At 37.9% G+C, this 26,620-nt stretch overlaps 1 protein-coding gene across 2 annotated transcripts in view; it reads left to right on the top strand.

Annotated features, from left to right (window-relative positions):
• The window catches only part of PAK2 (p21 (RAC1) activated kinase 2), an 85,895-nt gene that overhangs the window by 42,574 nt on the left and 16,701 nt on the right, over positions 1 to 26,620 (top strand). The window contains exons 3-11 of one of the 2 annotated variants that reach the window (XM_064366962.1): positions 13,925 to 14,025; positions 15,061 to 15,208; positions 17,123 to 17,154; positions 18,299 to 18,406; positions 19,658 to 19,790; positions 22,447 to 22,510; positions 24,195 to 24,243; positions 24,720 to 24,832; positions 26,124 to 26,241. In XM_064366962.1, the coding sequence (XP_064223032.1) occupies positions 13,925 to 14,025; positions 15,061 to 15,208; positions 17,123 to 17,154; positions 18,299 to 18,406; positions 19,658 to 19,790; positions 22,447 to 22,510; positions 24,195 to 24,243; positions 24,720 to 24,832; positions 26,124 to 26,241 (866 nt within the window). Of the gene's footprint in view, positions 1 to 6,789; positions 6,852 to 13,389; positions 13,395 to 13,924; positions 14,026 to 15,060; positions 15,209 to 17,122; positions 17,155 to 18,298; positions 18,407 to 19,657; positions 19,791 to 22,446; positions 22,511 to 24,194; positions 24,244 to 24,719; positions 24,833 to 26,123; positions 26,242 to 26,620 lie in introns of both variants that reach the window. The other variant, XM_064366963.1, reaches the window with a different exon arrangement.

The following is a 26,620-nucleotide window of genomic DNA, read 5'->3' as shown; positions in this document are numbered from 1 at the left end:
CTGAAAAACTTGAGAAAATTAGAAATCCTTTCAGATCACGCCTTTTTAGGTTAACTTGACGGAACAAGTCTTTTTTCCATGCTTGCTAAGGTGCATACTATGTGAATAATCACAGATAAGTGATAAACAAAGCAGACAGTGTCCCTGCTCTCATGACAGTAATCTAAAACCATGGTATAGAATTACAAGCTATGAAAAGTGGTACAGAGGTAGTGTAAGACATCTGTCTAATCTGGAGTGTCTGGAAGGCTTCCTAAAGAAGTGATAATAGAGCTGAAGATTGCAGGATGGCTGAGATGACAGTTACAAAGTGTGTTCCATGCATGGGGAAGAGCTTGTTTCAGTGGCCCACTTAGAGGAGGGACCATAGCCCATCCATGAAGCTGAATGCAGTCCAGTGTTATTGGACAGCAGAGAGGGAAGGATAGAGAATTATAGCAGGGTGTATGTAGGCGCTATAGACAGCAGAAGAGGCTGAAGAGGTAGGCAATGACCAGGTCATAAAGGGCCTTGTATTCTGTGCTACAGAGCTCAGATTTTATCCTGTTTCCTGGGGAACCATTACAGATTTTTAAACGGGAAAGAGCTGGCCATCTCTCTGTTTTAGATAGGAGAGAATGGTAGGCGTATAGAAAATAGGTTTTGTTCGAAGTCGGAGAGTAAAGTTTGAAACTAGTTAGGAGGCTTTTGCAGTAGCCCAGGTGAGAAGTGGCCTAACCATTCTAGTACTTTTAATTATGAAAATGTCAGTGAACCACTGACTTTTAAAATAAGCTTTATTCATATAGCTAGTGTTGAATGGTATTGTCTTTATTAACTAAAGCAATTTTCACATCTAGTTGTTTAACCTATAAGCACCTTCACTTCTGATTGGTTATGACTTAGATCTGTAAACCACCTTCCTGATTTAAAAAACTGAATTGTGAGATTAATAATAGTAGCCCATACTTCTCTGTCTATTTCCTAGAGGAGTGATCCCCAACCTTTTTGGCACCAGGGACTGGTTTCATGGCAAACCGTTTTTCTATGGGGTTGGCAGCGGGGTAGTTTCGGTGTGAAACTCTTCCACCTCAGATCATCACACATTAGTTAGTTTCTCACAAGGAGTGTGCAACCTAGATCCCTCACGTGCACAGTTCACAATAGGGTTTGTGCTCCAATGAGAATCTAGTGCTGCCGCTGATCTGACAGGAGGTGGAGCTCAGGCAGTGATGCTTACTCCCTGCTGCTCACCTCCTGCTGTGCCGCCCGGTTCCTAACAGGCCATGGACCTGTGCTGGTCCATAGTCCAGGGGTTGGGATCCCTTTTCTTAGAGAATTCTATTATGCGTGATGGAATTTGAAGCTATTGTACATCAAAAGAACAAAGGAGGAATTACTTAGGGTTAGACAAGAAACAGAGGAGTCTTCCTTTTAAACAGAAAAGGGGTTTCTTTTGTTTGTTTGCTTGCTTATTTGTTTGTTCGGCCTTAGACTGCAGCTCGAAAGTAGCCTAAAAGGTAGTGGTCCTAGAATGTGACAGTAGCCTACTTCTTTTCAGTACCTTTTGTCAACCTGTGACTCAGGGTCTCTCTGCCTCTTGGCTGAAGGTTGCTGCCTGCCTGCTGCTGTTTTGTTGTCTGATGAAGTTGGAAAATGATTCTAAGAATCTTTTTTTTCCCCTAGGACATTAGTTAAATTGTTCATTTTATTAAAATACGTTTTTTGCCTCTGGTCTATCACTTCCCATCAAGTGATCCGGTTGCCCGGTGAACATCTTGCAGGTGGTTATTGATAAGCAGAAGTGGGAAGTTGAATTACTTTTATTTGATGAAACCTGAACAGATTTTAGATTTCTCCAAAGCTAAGGTGTCTACATAAATTTATTTTGATTGGTCCTCTATTTCTGGGCTTCTAGAGTTATTATATAACAGTATTAAAGACACTCTGTTTGTATAGCAATATCCAGCAATGTGAACAGCACATTGTTAAATTTGAGAAATGCTTTAGTATCTTTTTGTTTTAGACACTGTTTCTAATATACCTTCCTTTTCTTATTAAGACTACTAAAATATGTGTGTTATGTAAAAACAAATGGCATTAAACAGATTTTTAGGATATTAGTTTGTTTTATTTTGAATGAACTAATGTGACTGTATCTCAAGTTCTGCTTAATCATTTGTCTTTCCTTTAACTTTTTACTTTATACCCCCTATCATATATGAAATGTTAATGTATTTCTCTAAACTCTTAACATTTCTAAGTTGAAGAATATGACTAGGCCTTAGACGAAGCAGCAACCAGGAATTCTCTTGCTAGATACCGCTCCCCCTTCTTTTTATATTTCTTATTTTATATTTCTTATTTCAGAATGGTTTTTCTCTGTGTGTTAAGAAATATAATTCCTGGGCTCAGTTTCCTATAACTTTAGTCAAAATAGACTGATTCTCAGGGAGCTGAATCTGGCTTAGCCGAGGTAGCTGCCCTTGAACCAGTTGCTCGAGGGTGTGTGGGAAGCTGTGCTGACCTGGCTTGAGTTAGATGCCCACCATGCACCAGTCATCTCTGACCATAGTCATGTAAGAAAAAGGCATCTTTCCCAAATATCTGCATAGAGGAAGGGTGAGGGAAGTTTCCAGAAGTAGGATACTGAGCAGATTTATTTTTTTAAAGAAAGTACACATATAATCATAGTACATTAAATTGTAAACTACTTGTTTATAGTTAGCTAATAAATATTTTCTCCATATGTAGGATATTCAGTTAGAAGCCAAGAGACAAAGAAATGTTGAGGGCGCCACCTCAGATTACTGAAAGTCTAGTGGAAATTGAGAGAGAGGCCATTTATGATAGATATATTAATAATTATTTGTTTCAGTAAAGGTACAGAATTTAATCCAGGCTTAACAATTTAATTTCCCTCTGTTCCTTTCCATAACCAGTATGCTCTTCCCTCTCACTGTGACCAGATCTCTTTTAAGTTATGTGCCTAGAGAGGAGATGGACATTTGAGCATAAATCTGTTATTACCAGTTAAATAAGTATTATTGTGTTTCCTACTAAGTTAGTAGTATCTTTGTAAACAAAGAATAGCATGCGATAACATTTCCAACTTTATGTTTACAGACTTATCAAACAGCATGATTTTTAACTCTTGGATATTACAAGAATCTTCTGGTTAAACACAGCAAGTTGATCACATACAGAAGCATTCTCTTTACTCTCCCTCCCAAGACCCAACTAAAATGACAGGGAAAAAATATATATATATAATTTATATATATATATATAATTTGTATGAATAAATTACAAATACAATTTGTATTTATATTACATAATATATATATATTATGTAATATATATTATATATATAATTTATATATATAATATATATTATATATATAAATATTTTATATTTTTCAAATATATAATATATATAACATATATTTATTTAATATTATATATTAATATATAATATAACATTTAAAATTACCATTATATATATTTATATTATATATAAATATATTTTATATTATATATAAATATATTAATATATAATATAAATATTATATAATATATATAATATATAAATATATATTATATATAAATATATATAATTATATAATATAGATATGATTATATATAATTATATAAATATAATAAAAAATATATAAATATATATTATATATTATATATATTTAATATATTTACATAATATATTTAATATATATACATAATATATATACATACATATACATAATATATACACATACATAATATATATAATATATATGTATTATGTGTATATATATGTATTTATATTATGTATATACATATATAATATATATGTATTATGTATATATACATATGTATTATGTATTATGTATATATACATATGTATTATGTATTATGTATATATACATATGTATTATGTATTATGTATATATACATATGTATTATGTATTATGTATATATACATATGTATTATGTATATATGTATATTATGTATATATATGTATTTATATATTATGTATGTACATGATATATATATATATACATAATATATATTACATAATAAATATGTATACGTATTATATATATTATGCAATATATATGTATATATATTATAAGGTCAAAGAGAAAAAGAGAGGAAATAGTAGTGTGAAAGAGGCTTCAAATGTAACACATTTGGAAGTGGTAGAGAAATGGCACCTGACTAGGCAGGACAGAGAAACACATAACCTAAGCATTTGCAGTGGGGAATCTACAAGAAGGGAACCAGTTTCCCTTGCAAAAACTCCGGAAGCTCAAGATTTAGAGGCACACAATACTATGTCGGAGTGGGGGTGGGATGTAATACATAGGCTGAAAAGAGTGGGGATTAGTTGAATATCAACATAGAAAGTGTCAAAGGCCCCCCAGGACTCCTCCTTTACACCCAACACATCCATCTAAATGTAACCCCCATCCTCTGGAAGGAAAAAAGAACAAACTGACATTTACATTTATTTCCAGAAAAATTAAACCAAAGAATCCTCTGTTCTTATCAAGGCAGTCAGGAAAAGTTGAAGCACCAGAATAAAAAAGTTGACTTCCATGAAAGTCACATTTTAGACTCTTTTCCCCATCCTGCTTTCAGAATACTTGTAGCCTCCTGACTCATAGCCCTCATACAGGAGATTGAAAGATTTTTTTCTCTGGATAAACAATTGCGTGGGGAAAAAATATTTTAGGTACCTTGCATGCTGTCATTATCTTTAGTGTTAAGGCTGGCTTATCTCCCAGTTAGCTTTTTAATACTTTTCTGTATGAGTAGACAGTAAAGGATCACTAGACATTTATGAAAAACCCTTTTAAATGAGAGGGAGAGTCCAAAACAATAGGGATAAAAATAGGAACTTAAAAGAAATAAGACAATGTAAGGAGAAAACCCCAGCCTGTGCATACACATATACTGGATAGTCTCCAAAGAGAGGAGATAAATGAATCCATGAAACAAGAAAAGGGTTATCAGAGAAAGAATGATCGGAGAACAATGAAAAACAATTCTTGGAATATCAACATTTAAAATTACCAAAACAAACAAAAGGTAGCAATAGAAGGAAGAGTGAAAGATAATCAAGAAAATTCTCCCAGCTAAAGCCTGTAATCTCAGCACTTTGGGAGGCCCAGGCGGATGGATCACTTGAAGTCAGAAGTTCGAAACCATACTGGACAACGTGGTCAAACTGCATCTCTACTAAGAATACAAAAATTAGCTGGGCATGGTGGCATATGCCTGTAATCCCAGCTACTGGGGAGGCTGAGGCAGGAGAATCCTTTGAACCTGGGAGGCGGAGGTTGCAGTGAGTTGAGATTGTGCTACTACACTCCAGCCTGGGTGACAGAGCAAGACTCTGTCTCAAATTAAAAAGAAAAGAAAAGAAAATTCTCCCAAAAAATTAAACAGAAATACAAAGATGGAAAATATGAGAGAAAAGATAACAGTTGAAAGATCTAACTAATAACAATTAAGTGTAGGAAACGGCAACTTCTAGTTCTAAAATGATGGTGTAGAAGCATGCTCGCTTCACTCACTCTGCCCATGCCACCACAGAAAACCAAGAACATGCAGCACTAAGATTGTCACCAGTGATATCCAAGAACTCAAATATGAGAAGGAGACAGTTACCGGGGCCACAGAAAAATGAAAGAATGCCAAGCATGCTATAATAATGGGACTTCCATATCTGCAACACCCCCTCCTCTAGTCTGACTGGCACCAAATCTGGGGAAATCTCCCCCAGTTCACAGTTTCTGCACGGGAAAAAGTGAGATTGAGGAGTACAACCACCTTCCCCACCATCTTGGGTTCCCTGGCAGGAGACCCGTCCCTGCCTTCGTCCACAGGAGGCATAGGGAGAAATACTTGAGGACAGCCAGAGGCAAAGGAGGGAGGTGGGATTACTATTCCCAGCCTTGGAAACCTTGCTTTATAACACAGCCAAAGGAGATGCCAAATCAGAGCAGCTGTTCAGCAACACGTGGTAGGAGGTTTATTCCACAACATCCTTGGACAAGAACCCTAAGCTACCCTCCCTGTACTGCCACCAGAATATCCCCTTGGGGACTCCTTTCTCCCATTTAGGATGGGCTGCATTCTGCTAGAACCAAGGCAAACCTGGGTTTACGGTGCCTTTTAGTGCTGAGAAGGAGGCAGCAACCTAGCACGGGAATAGGGAAAAGAAAGAAAATCAACGGGTAAATTATAGAGAATCTCTAAGCAAACATATCCAATAAAAACCAGAATAAATATTCTCATACTTTTTTGAAAAATGGCTTAAAATTTTCCAAATTTAATGAAAACTGTAAACCCACAGATTCAAGAAATTTAACAAAATTTGAGCATAGAAAACAGGAAAACTACACCAAGGCTTACAGTAATCAGATTGTTTAAAACCAGTGATGGGGCTGGGTGCAGTGGCTCACGCCTCTCATCCTAGAATTTGGGGAGGCCAATGTGGGAAAATCACTTGAGCCCAGGAGTTGGAGTTTGAGACCAACCTGGGCAACATGACCAAACCCCATCTCTACAAAAAAAAAAAAAAAAAAAAGAAAAATTATCTGGGCATGGTGGTATGTACCTGTACTTCCAGGACATGGTAGGCTGAGTCGGGAGGATTGCTTGAGACCAGAGGTTGAGACTTTAGTGAGCTGAGGTCGTACTACTGCAGTCCAGCCTGGGTGTCAGAGTGAGACCCTGTTTCAAACCAAAAAAAAAAAAAAAGAGAGAGAGAACACAGTGATAGAGAAAATTTTAAAAGCTACCAGAAAAAAAGACTCATTATACGTAGAGGACAAAGATAGAGCAATCACAGACTATGTAAGTAACAGTGCAAGCCAGAAGACAAAGAACAACATCTTTAAAGTATTTAAAGAGAAAAAAACCTGTCAGCCTAGAATTCTATACTAGTGAAAGTGTCTTTCACAAAACAAAGGAGGAGGCCAGGCGAGGTGGTTCACGCGTGTAATCCCAGCACTTTGGGAGGCCGAGGCAGGCGGATCACGAGCTCAGGAGATCAAGACCATCTGGCCAACATGGTGAAACCCCGTCTCTACTAAAAATACAAAAAAAATTAGCTGGGCATGGTGGCACACGCCTATAGTCCCATCTACTCGGGAGGCTGAGGCAGGAAAATTGCTTAAACCCAGGAGGCGGAGATTGCAGTGAGCCAAGATCGCTCCACTGCACTGCAGTCTGGGTGACAGTGCCAGACTCGTCTCAAAAAAAAAAAAAAAAGGAGGAAACAGACTTTTAAATGTGTAAAAGCTGAAAGAGTGTATCACCAGCAGACATACTACAGAAAACGTTAAACTAAGCCCTTGAGGCAGAAGTAAAGTGATGTCAGATGGAAATGTGGACTTACAGAAAGGACTGAAAAGCACTGGAAATGGTACATCCCCTGACCTTTATGGCACCAGGGATTGGTTTCATGGAAGACAGTTTTCCCACAGACCCAGCGGTGTGGGGGAATGGCTTCCAGATGAAACTGTTCCACCTGAAGTCATCAGACATTAGATTCTCATAAGGAGCACACAACCTAGATCCCTCGCATGCGCAGTTCACAATAGGGTTCACACTATGAGAAACTAATGCCACTGCTGATCTGACAGGAGGCGGAGCTCAAGCAGTGATGCTCGCTCACCTGCCACTCACTTCCTGCTGTGCACCCTGGTTCCTAACAAGCCTTAGAGTGGTACCAGTCTATGGTCTGAGGGGTTGGAACCCCTGTGGTATGGGTTCTTTCTTATCTAAATTTCTTTGAAAGACACTGATTTGAGTTTTTTTTTTTTTTTTTTTTGAGATGGAGTTTCGCTCTTGTTACCCAGGCTGGAGTGCAATGTCGCGATCTCGGCTCACCGCAACCTTCGCCTACCGGGTTCAGGCAATTCTCCTACCTCAGCCTCCTGAGTAGCTGGGATTACAGGCATGCGCCACCGTGCCCAGCTAATTTTTTGTATTTTTAGTAGAGACAGGGTTTCACCATGTTGACCAGGATGGTCTCGATCTCTTGACCTCGTGATCCACCTGCCTCGGCCTCCCAAAGTGCTGGGATGACAGGCGTGAGCCACCACGCCTGGCCCATGATTTGAGTTTTTAAGAAACAAAGCACTGATACACCTTGTAACATGGATGAATCCCAAAAACATGAAGTAAAAAAAAAGTCATTCACAAAAGACTGCATATTTTATGGTCCCATTTATATTAATGACCAGAACAGGCAAACCTGTGGAGAAAAAAGTAGATTAGTGGTTGCCTGAGGTTTGGAGTGGGTCAGGGGCTGAAATGGGGAGTAATTGCCATTAGGTACATATTTTGGGTATGATAAAAATGTTCTAAAGTTAGATTGTGATTATGATTGCACACCTCTAAATATACTAAAACCCATTAAAATGTACAATTTAAAGAGGTGAACATTATGGTATGTAAAGAGATACAGCTTAGCAAACAACTGAGTAGATAAAAGGGAATCTCAAAAAATACTTAGTCCAGAAGAAGGCAGAAAAGATTGATAAAAACAGATCTACCTACAGGAAATCTACTTTAAAACATAAAGCCACAAAATAGGTCAAAAGAAAGGGATAGGAAAAGGTGTGCCAACAATTCAGAGAAACGTGAACTGTCTGTATAAACAGCAGACAAACTAGATTTCAGAGCTAAAAAATACTATCAGTGATAATAAGGAAGGTTGTTATTTCATAATAGGACCCGTTCATTAAGATGATATAATAGAACTATTTATGTACCTAATAACAGAGCTTCAAAATTCATGAAGCAAAAACAGAGGATTTCAAGAGGAAACAAATTCCTTTATAATTGGAGATTCCAATACACTTCTCTCAGTAATTGGTAGAACACATAGACAAAAAATCAGTAAGGATATATAAAATTTGAACATAACTGTCAACCAACTTGACCTAATAGGCATTTATAGAACACTCTACCCAGTAACAGCAGAATATACATTCTCTTTAAAGACACATGATGTCTACTTTTTAAAATTCTCAAAAATGTTGGCCAGGTGTGGTGGCTCACACCTGTAATCCTAGCACTTTGGGAGACTGAGGCAGGCAGATCACTTGAGGTCAGAAGTTCAAGACCAGCCTGGCCAACAAGGTGTAACCCCGTCTCCACTAAAAATATAAAAATCAGCAGGGTGTGGTGGCAGGCACCTGTAATCCCAGCTCCTTGGGAGCCTGAGGCAGGAGAATCGATTGAACCTGTAAGGCGGAGGCTTCAGCAAGCCGAGATCACACCACTGCACTCCAGCCTGGGTGACAGAGTGAGATTCCCTCAATTAATTAATTAATTAATTAATTAATTAAATCATATAAAGTGTGTTCTTGTGACCACAGTATAATTCAATTAGAAATCAGTCACTAGAAGGTCTCTGGAAATACTTGGAAAGTAAAGAAAGCACTTCACAAATAAATCAAAAAGATGTTTAGAAAATATATTAAGCTGAATGAAAATTCAAAACATCAATATTTTTAGGATACTGCTAAAGCAGTACTTAGTGGAAGATTTATAGTATTGAACACCATATTCGAAGAAAAGAGATTTTAAATAATTGACTTTAAGCCATCTTAATAAACTAGAAGGGAAGAGCAGATGAAATCCAAAGTAAGTAGAAGAAAGGAAATAATAAAAAGCAAAATGGGAATAAATGAAATGGGGGGAGGGGGGAAGGAGCAGAGAAAATCACTGCAACCAAAAGTAGATTCATTTAGAATATCAGCAAAATGGATAAACGTGTAGCCAGATGGGCAGTGATGAGGAGAGACAAATTACCTGTACTGAGAATGAGAGAGGTGGTGGCACCCCTACAGATTTTATAGATATTAAAAACATAAACTAATGGTATGAACAAATATGTACCAATAATTTTTTCTCTCTCTCTTTTTTTTTTTTTTTTTTTTTTTGGAGGAGTCTTGCTCTGTTGGCTATGCTGGAGTGCAGTGGTGCGATCTTGACTCACTGCATCTGCCATCTCCTGGGTTCAAGCAATTCTCCTGCCTCAACCTCCCGAGTAGCTGGAATTATAGGCATGCACCACCACACCCAGCTAATTATTGTATTTTTAGTAGAGACGGGGCTTCACCATGTTGGCCAGGCTGATCTTGAACTCCTGAGCTCAAGTGGTACCCCCATCTCAGCCTCCCAAAGTGCTAGGGTTACAGGTGTGAGCCACTGTGCCTGGCCAGTGTTAAAATCTTAGCAAGATTTTAGCAATTGGAATCCAACAGTGTATAAAAAGGATAATACATCATGACCAAGTGGATTTCGTTGGTTTGATGTTTGAAAATCGATTGATGTTACTTACTGTGTTAATAGAGTAGAAAGGTTAAGCCATATGTTTGTCTCAATATATGTAGAAATAGCATTTGACAAAATCTAATATCCATTTCTGATAAAAGTGTTCAACAAAGTTGGAATAGAAGAGAATGCCTTTAGTCTCATAAAGGACAACTTTTAAAAACCTACCACTAGCACTGAACTTAAGGGTAAAAATGAGAATTTTCCTCTTAGATCAGGAAAAACAAAATTCCTCTTTATCCACTTTTATTCAACAATGTACTAAAGGGTCTAGCTAGTGCAGTAAGGCAAAATAAAAATTTTTTTAAAGAAAACGAATAAAAGAAATCCAGATTGGAAAGAAGTAAAGTTGACTTTATTTACCAACAACATGATTGAATTTTTATAGGAAAATTCTATATTTACAAAAATACTAGTGTAAGTAAGTATGATAAGGTTTCAGGATATAAGATTAATATTCAACAATCAATCGTGTTTCAGTATGGCAGCAATGAATGATTAAAACGGAAATTTTTAAACTGCCGTTTTCAGTAGTATAAAAAGTCAGGAAATACCAAGGCAGAAATCTGATGAAACAGTGACAGATCTGTACACTCTACACTGGTAACTACTTCTCTGGTTTGAATGTGTCCACCAAAGTTCATGTGTTAGAGATTTAATCCCCAGCACAATAGTGTTTAGAAATGGGACCTTAAAGAGGCGGTGAGAGTGCTCACAGGTGGATTCATGTCTTTATTGTGGATGTGAATTGGGTATAAAAGCCGGTTTGGCCCTTTCCTGCTCTCTTTCTTGCAAGGTGATCCCTTCTGCTACGTTATGACACAGCTAGAAGGCCCTCATCAGATGTAACTCCTTAACTCTTGATCTGGAGGGCTTTCCAGCCTCCAGAAGAACTGTGAGCCAAATAAACATTTTTTTTTTTTTTTGAGACAGAGTCTCGCTCTGTCACCCAGGCTGGAGTGCAGTGGCACGATCTCTGCTTACTGCAGCCTCCACCTCCTGGGTTCAAGTGATGCTTGTGCAACCATACCTAGCTAAAGTTTGTATTTTAGATACAGTATTTTGCCATGTTGACTAGGCAGGTCTTGAACTCCTGGCCTCATGTGATCTGCCCACCTTGGCCTCCCAAAGTGCTGGGATTACAGGCATGAGCTAATGCTCCCAGCCAGCTTCTATTGTTTATATTAATAAATTGCCTAGACAGTGGTATTCTGATAAAGTGTACCAAACAGATAAAGACAGCTGCAAACACTGCTGAGAGAAATTTTAAAAGACCTAAAGGCAAAGATTTACTTTTTTTTTTTTTTTTTTTTTTTTGTGAGACAGAGTCTTGCTCTGTCACGCAGGCTAGAGTGCAGTGATACGATCTCTGCTTACTGCAGCCTCTGCCCCCTGGGTTCAAGTGATTCTTGTGCCACCATACCTGACTAAAGTTTGTATTTTAGATCTTGAAATTTGGTGTTTTTAAGAAATTAAGAAATAGATTCTCAGCCAGGTGCAGTGGCTCATGTCTGTAATCCCAGCATTTTGGGAGACCAAAGCAGGTGGATTACTTGAGGCCAGGAGTTTGAGACCAGCCTGGCCAACATGGTGAAACCCCATCTCTACCAGAAATTACAAATATCAGCGATCAGCAGGGTGTGATGGCACATGCCTGTAATCCCAGGTTCTCCGGAGGCGGAGGCAGGAGAATTTCTTGAACCTGAGAGGCAGAGGTAGCAGTGAGCTGAGATCATGCCACTGCACTCCAGCCTGGGCAACAGAGTGAGTCTCCCTCTGAAAAAGAAAAAGAAGAAATAAATTCTCCCTAACATTCATCTGTACATTCATTCCAATTCTAGTCAGAATTTCAACAGGCTTTCTGTAGAAATTAATGAGCTCATTTTAAAATTCATACGGAAATGCAGAGGACCTGGAATACCCAAACAACTTTGACAAAAGAAAAAGAAGACTTACGTAACATAGTTTTGATGCTTATTATAAAATGGCAATAAAATAATCAAAGCAGAGCCTCCATAGATAGACTCATACACATCCAAACAATTGACTTTTTGTTTTTTAAGACGGAGTCTCACTCTTATTGCTCAGGCTAGAGTGCAGTGGCACGATCTCGGCTCACTGCAACCTCCGCCTCCTGGGTTCAAGCAATTCTCCTGCCTCAGCCTCCCAGGTAGCTGGAATTACATGCTTGTGCCACCACGCCAGCTAATTTTTTGTATTTTTAGTAGAGACAGGGTTTTTCCATATTGGTCAAGCTGGTCTCGAACTCCTGACCTCAGATGATCCACCCGCCTCAGCCTCCCAAAGTGCTGAGATTACAGGCGTGAGCCACCCCACTCAGCCTAACAATTGACTTTCAACAGAGGCTCTAAACAAGAACCAAAATGGCGTTGGCCTTCTAAATAGCAACTGAAAATGCTGAGGGTGAAAAAAACACATTTCCACCTAAATATATTTTTATATATATGTATATATAATTAGTCAGGATCTATCAACTAAAGGGATAAATCAAGAGGAGGGAAAACATAAGATCTGGAAAACAGATTCCAGTACAGGTAAGAGTAAGGAATGTCATAGGACAGTAACTGTGCAGGAAGCCTAGGCATGAGATTAAAGCAGGAACAGCTGAGAGGGAGGAGGCAGGGGTCGGGGGGAAGGAACTGATGTGTTGGAATTTACAGAGAATATTACTGATAGGTGGGTGGCAGAAATGTTCCAGAAATAATTTACACTCAGGCCATAGAAAAACTGAGTAGTTTTTAAATGTGGCGATTAGTAACTCCACTAAAAAGGAAGGATTAGAGTGGCACAAAAAGGAGAGGTGACCTTCTAAACTACTTGTCTTTACAGTGTGTATTATCTGCGGAGTCATCGTAATGCAAATCTTACTTCCCAGTGAATGTAGCTGAGTAGAAATTGGGTTTGCTATGTTTGCTGTCCACATTTTTCAGGATCTGAGATGTAGCCATATGTGAAAGAACTAGTGTCCTAAGCAGGTGTCTTTTCTGCATGTGCCCTGTTATTCAGGTTGCTCCATGTGCCTCCTCATCAAGATAGTGTTTGGTTGTCTCCAGCCCTGCTCTATGGCAGGACAGTCTGCTTTACTTCATTTACCAGTTTCCTATTAGCCAGTGTTTTTAGGGGATATCTTTTCTAGAATAACTTTGATCCTAATATGTTTTAGGAAAAATACAAACATACTAGGCCAGGCGTGGTGGTTCACGCCTATAATCCCAGCATTTTGGGAGGCCGAGGCAGGTGGATCGCCTGAGGTCAGGAGTTCAAGATCAGCCTGACCAACATGGTGAAACCCCATCTCTACTAAAAACACAAAAATTATCCAGGTGTAATGGTACGTATCTGTAATCCCAGCTACTCGGGAGGCTGAGGCAGGAGAATTGCTTGAACCTGGGAAGCAGAGGTTGCAGTGAGCTGAGATCGAGCCATTGCACTCTAGCCTAGGTAACAAGAGCAAAACTCCATCTCAAAAAAAAAAAAGACAAATAAAAAACCAACAATAATTAAAGTGCCTTTACTAGTCTTGTTTAAATAGGCTGATTGTTTTTCTTTTTTTCTGATGCCCTCTAGGAAGTAAAAAGAAAGAAAAGGAACGGCCAGAAATTTCTCCTCCATCTGATTTTGAACACACTATCCATGTTGGCTTTGATGCTGTTACTGGAGAATTCACTGTAAGTTTACCTAGTTCGGGCCTATTTATAACATTTAAAATAGCACTCAAACATTTTCCTTCATTACTAAATTTGAAATTAACACTTCAGGCCGGTCTCACATCTGTAATCCCAGTACTTTGGGAGACCAAGGTGGGCGGATCACTTGAGGTCAGGAGTTCGAGACAAGCCTGGCCAACATGGTGAAACCCTATCTCTACTAAAAATACAAAAAAAATTAGCCAGGAGTGCTGGTGTGCACCTGTAATCTCAGCTACTTAGGAGGCCAAGGCAAGAGAATTGCTTGAACCCAGGAGGCGAAGATTGCAGTGAGCTGAGACCACGCCATTGCACGCCAGCCTACGCAAGAAGAGCGAAACTCTGTCTCAAAAAAACAGACAAGGCCGGGCTCAGTGGCTCACACCTGTAACCCCAGCACTTTGGGATGCCGAGGCAGGCGGCATCCTGATCACAAGGTCAGGAGTTCGAGACCAGCCTGATCTCGATGCATGATCACAAGGTCAGGAGTTCGAGACCAACCTGGCCAACATAGTGAAACCCAGTCTCTGTTAAAAATACAAAAATTAGCCGGTCATGGTGGCACGTGCCTGTAATCCCAGCTACTCAGGAGGCTGAGGCAGAAGAATAGCTTGAACACAGGAGATGGAGGTTGCAGTGAGCGCTGAGATCCTGAGATCGTGCCCTGCCATGGCGCTCCAGCCTAGGCGACAGAGTGAGACTCCATCTCAAACAAAACAAAAAAAAACAAAGAAATTAACATTTCTATCCATATGTTAACTATGAATTCTTAAAGCTTTTTGCTTTTTAAAAAAGTGTTAGTAGTGGATATATTGTTTTCCTAGAGAGCAGAGCCCATTATAGTTATGCAAAACAGACTTAGAAAAATAGAACTTTAGAAAATGAGATCTTTTAGAATTTAGTCAAAGTTATACTCAGAGAATTGGTTTGTTTTGTCTATTTTGTCATTTATCTCTGGAAATTAATTTTATTGGATCAATTTAAACCATAACTAATTTCTGAATATCTTTTTGTTAGGGCATGCCAGAACAGTGGGCTCGATTACTACAGACCTCCAATATCACCAAACTAGAGCAAAAGAAGAATCCTCAGGCTGTGCTGGATGTCTTAAAGTTCTACGACTCCAACACAGTGAAGCAGAAATATCTGAGCTTTACTCCTCCTGGTAAGACAATGGCATAAGGCTGAATCAGATGGAGATTTGTGAAGCACTTTTAGATAAAAAGATTACTTCTGGAAAAATAAAAAGCTAAACTGTGGTTCTTGTCCATACTTTTTTCCCCTGGATAGATTCTACCTTCTGTAGACTGATCCAAGGTAGTTCTGAAGCATAATTTGGATCTGTGAATTATAGTAATATCTAGGTTCACAGAAATGGGAGTTGATGACTATTTTGGCTTTTTGTTTATTTGGTTTTCTATCTTCTTTGTTTTTTATTTTTTTCACTCCTCACTGCTTTTAAATGACTTCCAGCAATCAGAAGAGAAGGTGCTGATTGATAGACATGTTTATACTAGAAATATACTTATTGTTAGTGGGACAAGAGGAAGGTTGTTTTGCACAGATTTGAAGTAAAAAATGTTTAGGTCCACTCAAAAAATTGAAACTCATAAGTATGCAGATAATAGAATATATGTATTTTAATATATAAAATAGATAAATCATATATAAAATAAGCACTAGAACTAAAAAGATTTATACCTCAGAATTGGAATATCTGGAATATTATCTATGCAGTCCTAGTACTGTAAATTTTACTTTCTGGATAAATGTAGCGGGATGGAAATTGGGTTTGATTTACTTTGTTTCCCAGTTGCTCAGTATCTGAGATATACCCTTATCTATGAAAGAACCAGTGCTCTAAGAATCGGTGTAGTGGATTTTTAAAAATAGTTTGTTCAAATAAAAATCAGAATAACGTTCACACATTGCAGTTGGTTGATAGATCTCTTGAATATCTTTTGATCTTTAGGCTTCCCCTCCCACACACTGGTTCATGCTGTCTTTTCTTGCAGTTTGTTAAAGAAACAAGATCATTTGTCCTGTTTTCCTCAGTTTAGATTTTGCTCACTGCATTCTCAGGATGTCATCTTTAAGTGTGTTTCTCTGTCTCTGAAGTCATACATGTGGTTTTCAAACACAGTATGATTGAAAAAAATGATGCGTGTGATTTTAATTGGTGATGCTTAATGTTTGCATCCTCACAGAAATAAAGGCCATGCTCAAGGAAGAAATGGAAATCTTTTTGCAAGTGATCTTGAACTTTTTTGTTTAGTCTAGTACACCCTTAGGAAAAGGTCAGACATGTTCCTAGAGCTTTTGTATCAATCAGTAAGTCTGCAGATTAGTAATTCTTTTTTGAAAAATCAATGATTGGCCACAAAATAGTAGCTTATTTTCATCTAATACACATACGTGTGTGTGTTTGTGTGTGTGTGCACAGGCAAGTGTGTGTGTGTTTATGTGTATGTGTGTGTATATATATATATATGTCTCTGGGCATTTTTAAAATAAACTTTGTCAAAATTTTACTTTGCACAATTGTAATTGTCTTAATGGTTTCATTAAGTTCCTCAGTCAGCAGTTTTCCGGAAAAAGTATCTTTATGAATAAATTTGTTTCATTTTAATAAATACAGATTGATAGGTATAGTTTCAAATAAATTTTGATAGCTTTGTTGAGGTATAACTTACATGAATACAGTTCATCCATCAGTTCATCACTGATTTTTAGTAAATTTGTAGTTTCATTTAGATTTCATATTCATTACCTTGCTTTTATATAAATTTTTTTTTTAATGGGGTTTCACCACATTGGCCAGTATGGTCTCAAGCTCCTGACCTCGTGATCCACCCACCTCAGCCTCCCAAAGTGCTGGGATTACAGGCATGAGCCGCCGCGCCCAGCCAGTCTTATATAAATTCTTATTTGACTAATTGTGTTGTCATTTTTCTCAAGAGTTAATTCAACTTGAAATCAGTATAAGAACATTTTGCTTTCTCTATTTTATTTTTTTCCTTTTGTTGTATAAAAGTGCTGTTTCTTGAATTGCTAACATTATGTTTTGTTTCATATTCAGAGAAAGATGGCTTCCCTTCTGGAACACCAGCAGTAAGTTAATGATATTTTTTCTTGTAGCTCTTGTTCTAATTTAGGTTACCCAAGACAAATCTCAGTTTTTATTTTGCTTTCTAAAATAAATTACAGTCATCAGAGGTGAATAACTACTCAATAGGTGTTGTTAGCTAGCCACTGATTAGTCGAAGAAGCTATATTAAATAGAAATTCCTTGATATGATACTTAATGTAACTAAAATTTGTAATGACCTACAGAACTGTTTAGCAACTTTTGGTAATGTTAACATATACAAGCGTGAATACAAAAAACTTGCTTGCATATATTTTCCTCTCTACCTTGCAGTTCTCCTACTATTTTGCTGAATATAGACTATGGAAACGTACTGAACGGTTGAAACTTGTCAGTCTTCAGAGTCATCTAAAACTAAGTTATCACATAAACACAGTCACTTCTTGGAAGTAGTTACTGTTTTATTTGCAGTTCCTCAGTTGGGAAGAAACAGTCTCCTGGAGTTTTATATTATATTTTATTTGTTTATTTTGAGACAGAGCTTGCTCTGTCGCCCAGGCTGGAGTGCAGTAATGTGATCTTGGCTTACTGCAACCTCTGCCTCTTGGGTTCAAGCGATTCTCCTGCCCTAGCCTCCCGAGTAGCTGGGATTACAGGTGCACACCACCACACCCAGCTAATTTTTTTGTATTTTTAGTAAAGATGGGGTTTCACCATGTTGGCCAAGCTGGTCTCAACCTCTTGACCTCAGGTGATCCACCTACCTTGGCCTCCCAAAGTGCTGGGACTACAGGCTTGAGCCACTGCGCCTGGCCAAATCTGACTATTTTAAATGTCACCAAATGACTCTGACATGCAAAACCTAGAGGATCTTTGATTTTGGTCTTAACAAATAGTATTGTTTACTTTCAGAGCATTGTATATGTATGCTTAGGGTAAATAGTACTTTATTTAAAATATCTGATATTCACCATATATGTTTCATAAACTTTTTCATAATGTTAGATTATAATTCTATTCAGTTATATATATATGAGCTAATGAGGGTTAATGGTTTTGAAATGAGCTATCAAAGAAGTAAACTTTTTGAAGTATGTTCAAAAAGGGAGACAGTCACATATAAGCCTATTTGACTTGCTTTCCTTACTTTGCTCATAATAAATGCAGTTGAATGCCAAGGGATCAGAAACATCAGCAGTAGTGACAGAGGAAGATGATGATGATGAAGAAACTGCTCCTCCTGTTATTGCCCCACGACCAGATCATACAAAATCAGTGAGTGTTTGATCAGTGAACTAGGCTGTGTGTTTGTGCATGTGTGTTTTAAAAAACAACAGTCTGTAATTGACTTACAGTGATTGGTTTTAAAAAGCCCACAAGTTTAAAATAGTTTAGTATGGGGAAGTTGAACTAAGAGATCTGTACCCAAAGAACACTCACCAAAAACTAGTTTTCTGAAGATTAAAAGGCGATGTGTCTTTAAAAGTTAACATACTGGCCAGGCTCAGTGGCTCACACCTGTAATCCCAGCACTTTGGGAGGCCAAGGCGGGCAGATCACCTGAGGTCAGGAGTTCGAGACCAGCCTGGCCAACATGGTGAAACCCCATCTCTACTAAAAATACTAAAAAAAAAAAAAAAAAGTTAACATACTTACCTCACTGGGCTTTTTTCTTTCTATAGTACACCTTTTCCAAAGGGTTCATCTGTTTCCCAAGCTTTCTCTGTTTATCTCAATGTAGGTAACTACTAAATCTAATACTTAGATCTTTCCTCTTACCCAGATTATGCATTTTAATCTCCCATTTTACACTTCTCTCAAAGCCTTGATGTCATTCAAAAGGCAATTGAGAATGGAATTCCTAACCAGGTAAGGGAGAATTTTTTAAATGATGACCTTAAATGAAGCCAAGAAAAGAGGAATGACTGCAATTGCCATTCTGCTCCCTGCACTAATATAAGTAGAGTGTGGGGAAGGTGCTTTGCCAGGGAGTGGGATGTGCTCATGGCACCGTAGGCAGGCAGAGCCCTGAGGACTGCCTCTGGATGCCGAGCTGATGGCAGAGGACTCCATTTTTTTTAGCTGTTAGACCTGGCTGTTTGAAATGAAATGGGTAGTAGGCATTATAATTGTGTAAAAATTTGGGGGGAAATTAATAATAGTTCTTTCAACATCAAGATTTCTGTTATTTTGCATTTTAATTACATTTGTAGTAAAAACATTTTAAACTGTGCTTTTTGATACATTGTTACATCATTTTAGATCTCGACATACTTAAATTTCATTCATGGACCTGCTGTTTTGCTAGACAACTTTTCAAATGTATACATGCTATGACAAAGAAAAATGTTTCACATTTATTCTTAGTTACACATCTCTTATATCTGAAAATAGTGTTCTTATTATTTAGAACAGTGGAAAAGAGAACTCAGTTCAGGTTAAACATCAAAGAACTGAATAGTGTGCCAGCAAGAATATCTGAAAACATTATTCCTCAAACCTTAGTAATGAACTGTGTCTCCACAGATTTACACACGGTCTGTAATTGACCCTGTTCCTGCACCAGTTGGTGATTCAAATGTTGATGGTGGTGCCAAGTCTTCAGACAAACAGAAAAAGAAGACTAAGATGACAGATGAAGAGATTATGGAGAAATTAAGTATGTTATCTACATTTTACATCGTTGTTAAATTGTTAATAGCTCTTAAACCATTTGGCCCAGGTGGATTTGAACTTACACCTTACATTGTGACTTAAAGTATAAACAGATTGTTTTCTTACAGCAACAATAGCTTCAGTTACAATCTAATGATGCCACTGGGTGCTGTGGCTCACACCTGCAATCCCAGAACTTTGGGAGGCTGGGGCGGGCGGATCACCTGAGGTCAGGCATTCGAGACCAGCCTAGCCAACATGGTGAAACCCTATCTCTACTAAAAATAAAAAATTAGCCAAGTGTGGTGGCACGTGCCTGTAATCTCAGGTACTTGGAAGCTGAGCCAGGAGACTCACTTGATCCTGGGAGGTGGAGGTTGCAGTGAGCCAAGGTTGTGCCACTGGCCAGGTGTGGTGGCTAACGCCTGTAGTCCTAGCACTTGCAGGGGCCGAGGTGGGTGGATCATGAGGTCAAGAGATCAAGACCATCCTGGCCAACATGGTGAAACCCCATCTCTACTAAAACCACAAAAATTAGCTGGCCATGGTGGCACGTGCCTGTAGTCCCAGCTACTCGGGAGGCTAAGGCAGGAGAGTCACTTGAACCTGGGAGTCGGAGCTTGCAGTGAGCCAAGATCATCCCACTGTACTCCAGCCTGGCAACAGAGCGAGACTCTGTCTCAAAAGCAAACAAATGAAAAATACAAAGAATGCTTACTGGCCGAGTGCTATGGCTCACACCTGTAACCCCAGCACTTTGGGAGGCCAAGGTGGGTGGATCACTTGAGGGACCTGAAGTCAGGAGCAAGACCAGCCTGGCCAATATGGCAAAACCCCGTCCCTACTAAAAACACAAAAATTAGCCAGGCGTCATGGCAGGCGCCTATAATCCCAGCTACTGGTGGGGCTGAGGCAGGAGAATTGCTTGAACCTGGGAGGCAGAGACTGCAGTAAGCCGAGATCATGCCACTGCACTTTAGCCTGAGTGACAGAGTGAGACTCAGTCTCAAAAAATAATAATAAATCAAAAATAATAATTAAAAGAATATTAATCGAGAAGGATCAAGGAAAAATGCTTTATGGAAGGATTGTTTTAAACATTTAGGCTGGGCATAGTGGCTCAAACCTGTAATCTCAGTACACTGGCTGGCCAAGATAGCATAGCTCGAGTCCAGGAGTTCAAGGCCAAACTATACAACTTAGTGAGACCCTGTCTCTACCTTAAAAAAAAAAAAAATTGACGAGGCATGGTATGTGTAGTCCCAGCTAACTGGGAGCCTGAGGCAGGAGGATTGCTTGAGTTCAAGGAGGTGGTGAGCTATGATTGAGCCACCGTACTCCAGCCTGGGTGACAGAGTGAGACCCTGTCTCTAAAAAAATAAACAATCATTTATATGCCCTAGGTTTATTTGCTTTTGATTTATCAGTGCTTTCAAGTATAAACCTGGCTTTTACTCTTACTCTTTTTTTTTTTTTTTGAGACAGTTTCACTCTGTCTCCAGGCGTTGAAATCTCAGCTCACTGCAACCTCCGCCTCCCGGGTTAAAGCGATTCTCCTGCCTCAGCCTCCTGAGTATCTGGGACTACAGGTGCCCACCACCACGCCCAGCTAATTTTTGTATTTTTAGTAGAGATGGGGTTCCACCATGTTGACCAGGCTGGTCTCAAACTCCTGACCTCAAGTGTGAGCCACCACACCGAGCCTACTCTGTTACTCTATGGGCATATAAAAATTCTTGTAGGAGAGCTGCCACTTAAAAAAAAAAAAAAAAAAAAAGATTAACTAGAATCCTAATTGTCATCATTCACTTGTCACCTTTAGCTATCACATCCCCAGGCTTTTTGGTATCTTTTTGCTCTTAGTATCTTATTGTTGATCCTGTTCCTTTGCTTATTGACTTGAGGTTGGATACCTACATAAAATTATTTATGTGAGTTTCCTTGCCTTTTTTATCTTGAGCAACTGAAAGTTTAGTGTGGTTTTTCTTACATTTTGACCACTAGTAATAAGAATATAAGTTATGATTTTATGTCCAGCTTTCTAATTTTAAAACTTGTTTCTTGTGACTTTGAACTTTCCTAAAACAAACATATGATTAGTTTATGTTAGAGCATAATAATCTTTATGGTAGTAAGTGGTTTTCTAAATATATTGAAAGATAGATGATATATATACTGGAAGAGTCAGAAAGACCATATAGGGTTTAGATAGCCCTTATTATTTCTAATGCTAAGTAGCTTCAAACTTATCTATTAATAGATATGTTCAAATATATCTATTAATATATTTCAGTCTTATAGGAAAGTAGAGTGACCAGCTTGTCAATTTTCTTGAGATTACCTGATTCTAAAGCTGAACATCTGAGAACCTAATTACTTGGTACAGTCTTTCCGAACTGTGACCATTATTGAGTAAATGATTAGTTAGGAGGTCTAACCTAATGGAAATAATGTGTCTTCTTGTTTCTGATACTTTAAACATTTATTATGTATTCATGTTTCTTTAGTGTTTTGTATTTGAAACATGTTATTTTTGAAACTTAGTGTTATGTTTGAAAACCACATATAAAAAAGTGGAGTTTATCAAAAGGAATAATATTATCACAATTAATTTACACTTAAAATGCTTGACTGAGCTTCCAGCTTTTTGTTTATTCTAGGAACTATTGTGAGCATAGGTGACCCTAAGAAAAAATATACAAGATATGAAAAAATTGGACAAGGGTAAGTATTTGTGACTGTATTACCATAATATTTAATATTCGGTATTTCTTGGCTTTATAGCATATTTCTTTTTCCTGCTGACACTGAGCACTTATAGTATTCTGTGAGTGGTACCCTTGGGGATTTGTGTAAATAAATAATGCAGTTATTTCTAGATGCTATTAAAAAACTGTACTAGTTGTTAGCAGTGACTGTATATCATTTTTTTTTTCTTAAATGTCATTTCTCATTCATGGTAAAGGATTAGTTAGAGGGAAGAATTGTCCATAAAATATATTTAAAAGACAGTAAGAATATTTACTGCAGGATTATATGCAATTAAAAAGGTACATTTAAATCATGTCCTTGAGTATTGACTTTTGAGTCTACTGGTCTGATTTTGTTCTGTAGTTTGTATTTTTTTTTTTTTTTTTTGAGACAGAGTCTCGCTCAGTCGCCAGGTGCCAGGCTGGAGTGCAGTGGCACGATCTTGGCTCACTGCAACCTCCGCCTCCCAGGTTCAAGCAATTCTCCTGCCTCAGCCTCCCAAGTAGCTAGGACTACAGGCGCGTGCCACCACGCCTGGCTAATTTTTGTATTTTTAGTAGAGACGGGGTTTCACCATGTTGACCAGGATGGTCTCGATCTCTTGACCTCATGATCTGCCTGCCTCGGCCTCCCAAAGTGCTGGGATCACAGGCGTGAGCCACCGCGCCCAGCCTATAGTTTGTATTTTTTAAGTATACTGACTAAACTTTTTTCTGTTGCTTGGAAGCAAATAAATACTTTAAATTTTTAATGTTACTAAACTCTGGAAAGCATTCTGTGAATTTAGAGTGAGGGCCGAAGCTGTTTTTGAAAACTTCGATTTGAGTTTCTTTTTTATTTTTCTTTTTTGTGTTGGAGTCTCACTCTATCACCCAGGCCGGAGTACAGTGGCACCATCTCGGCTCACTGCAACCTCGGCCTCCCAAAGTGTTAGGATTACAGGTGTGAGCCACAGCACCAGATCTGAATTTCTTTCTTAACAGCTAAATTCAATTTCAGCACTAGTTTTTTGTTTTGTTTTGTTTTGTTTTAAGGAGAATTGAAGGTTATCTTAATATTTTTGAGCATTAATGAACAAGCAATGCCTATCCATATGGATGACCATCACAAATCCAGTGTTGAGTAACAAAAGCAAATTGCAGAATAATATGTGAAATGAAACTAGATGACATTTAAAAATTAGGCAAAGTATATTTTATAGGGATACATACCTGTATCCTTTGTAGTTAAAATTATGGAGAAATGCATGGAAATGATGAATGTCAAATACAGGATAAACACCAAATACAGATCACCTTTGGGTGGAAAGAGGCTGCTATTGGAAAAGGCACATGAGAATCTTCAAATTATTTGTAGTTTTTGGTATCTTAAACAGGGAAGTGTTTAAGTATATGTTATATAATTTTTTTTTTCTTGCTGTTTTTTCTCTACATTTTTGTAGGTCTTAAATATTTCAGACATAAATTTTGGCCATAAGGAGTCCTGCTTTCTTTCCCCCCACCCCTTTCCTTATGTTTTTGCTTTTACTCCTTTTAAGCATGTTAGGTCTCAACTGTTCTTTAATTCTTTTTTAATTGCATGAAGTGTAAAGTCTTTGGATATTGTAAATGCTAGTGATTTATAAACCTTAAATCTGATTGTGTGTTTTCTCCCATAGGGCTTCTGGTACAGTTTTCACTGCTACTGACGTTGCATTGGGACAGGAGGTAGCTACTTTGTCATACTTCTGGATGTTACCATTATTTTGTCATATAGGTGGAAACTAGATAAAGCTGAGAAGAATCAATAGGAATCTCTTTTAAGTTGAACATGTTGTAAGAATTGCTCTATGTATTTTTATAGCACTTCTGTCATTAAGGAGAACAAAGAATTGTGAGTTTAATGTCATAAGCAAATATTTAATTTTTGTTTTATCAGCTTGAAGTGAAAAGAGGATTAATTATTAGTGCTGGACTGACTGTGGGTGGATTAATCAACTTCAAGAGAAATCTAAAAATGTTTAGGCTCTATACATTGCAAAGCATTGTGCATAGGCAGTTTCGAAGTAAAAGTACTACCCATGCATAATAGTATTGTGTAATACAATGTATGTACCATAAATTAAATTATTAACTGGCTGGTGTTTGTAATTTTCTAAGAGAATTCATAGGCCTGATTTTTTTCAATCCTATTTGTATTATAGGTTGCTATCAAACAGATTAATTTACAGAAACAGCCAAAGAAGGAATTGATCATTAATGAGATTCTGGTGATGAAAGAATTAAAAAATCCCAACATAGTTAATTTCTTGGACAGGTAAATATGAATATGTCTTAAACATTGGGATAAAAGTATAGACATTTTATATCCCATGGTTTGGAGGGTTAGCCACTTTAGAAGAAACTGTCAGTGCTGAGAAATAAGATTGAAGAAGGAAGAAGAGAAGTGAAAATAGCACATTGTAGTTTTAGAAGGTCTTTTCTCTACAAAGATATCACTTGGCAAGTGAGAGAAGGCAGTTAAATGAGGGCCATAGCTGGTGGTGTTTATATTAATTGCAAATGATCTGAAGCGAAAACAGGAATAGTTGGCTGTGATTCATGTTTTGACTGTCAGAGAGGACTGGTCAAAACTTGTAGATCAATTTTTATTTCAAATGCTATCCTTCATGGACAAATTGTCTATCACAACCTCATTTAGCTTAGGAATTCATGTTAAACAACAGACCAAAAAGAATAGAAAATTGATGTATATTGGCCAGATGCAGTGGCTCACACATGTAATCCCAGCTACTCAGGAGGCTGAGGAAGGAGAATCACTTGAATCCAGGAGGCGAAGTTGCAGTGAGCTGAGATCACACCACTGTACTCCAGCCTAAGCAACAGAATGGGACTCCATCACACACACAAAAAAAAGAAAAGAAAATGATGTATATTATTACAGCTGCTTTTTAAAAACCAGTCACATATACAAGTGAGAGAAGATTACTTGAAAATGATAACCGTGGTTTTATTGACAATAGAGGTGATTACAGGTGATTTTCTTCCATATTTAAATTTGTTTAGAATGAGGAAAAATAATATGTTTCAAGACTTTAGTCCTAGTTATGGGGAACATATTCATAGAAATAAATTTTTCAAGTATAATTCCCTGCTTTTTAAAATAATATTTCAAGTCAACATGGTATGGTGGTTAAGATAAGCCATGGGCTTTGGAATCACTGATGCTTGGCTTCAGATTCTGGTTCTGTCACTTACTATTAATAGCTATGTGACCTTGGATGAGTCACTTAACCTCTTCAAGATGAGTCTCTACCTCTAAAACAGGACTTGTAATTTCTATATTGTAGGGTTATTTTACTCGAATGATCTATGTGCATACTCAAACTACAGTTGTGGGCAAACTATAACTTTAAAGTGATTCAGGATCATAACCTCAGTTATTTTTCTGTGCTGTTACATAGCAGCTTTCAAGTTTTCTTCTAACTCTCAAGCTACCAGCTCTCTGGTTTTATTATTAGGGTGTTTAATATCTGAATTCTTCAACATAGAATACCATGTGTTTAGAAAAAATAAAAGTGTGACTGTTTGGTATGTTCTATTTTTAGTTACCTGGTAGGAGATGAATTGTTTGTGGTAATGGAGTACCTTGCTGGTGGGTCACTTACTGATGTTGTAACAGAAACCTGCATGGATGAAGCACAGATTGCTGCTGTATGCAGAGAGGTAGGTTTGCTTCCTTCTTGATATGTTAGAGCGATATGTGGTTAGCAAGAAGTGAGCAAATGGAAATTTTCCTGCACAGGTGATTGTTATTGTGGGAAGTGCTTTCTCTGTACACATTCTCTGCAAGTTATTCCATCTTCATACCATTTCATTTTGCACAGGCATTTCAGCCCTTTCCTTCAGGTATAAGATAATTTGGGGGCCAGGCATGGTGGCTCACGCCTGTAATCCCAACACTTTGGGAGGCCAAGGCAGGTGGATCACAAGGCAGGAGATTGAGACCATCCTGGCTAACATGCTGAAACTCTGTCTCTAGTAAAAATACAAAAAAATTAGCCGGGCATGGTGCCATGCGCTTATAGTCCCAGCTCCTCAGAAG

This window comes from Aotus nancymaae, unplaced genomic scaffold (assembly GCF_030222135.1).
Source record: "Aotus nancymaae isolate 86718 unplaced genomic scaffold, 86718_ANA_hifiasm-v0.15.2.pri h1tg000067l, whole genome shotgun sequence".
NCBI lineage: Eukaryota > Metazoa > Chordata > Mammalia > Primates > Aotidae > Aotus > Aotus nancymaae.
Note: the sequence above shows the minus strand (reverse complement) of the source record. Positions and strands in the feature narration are given on the sequence as shown.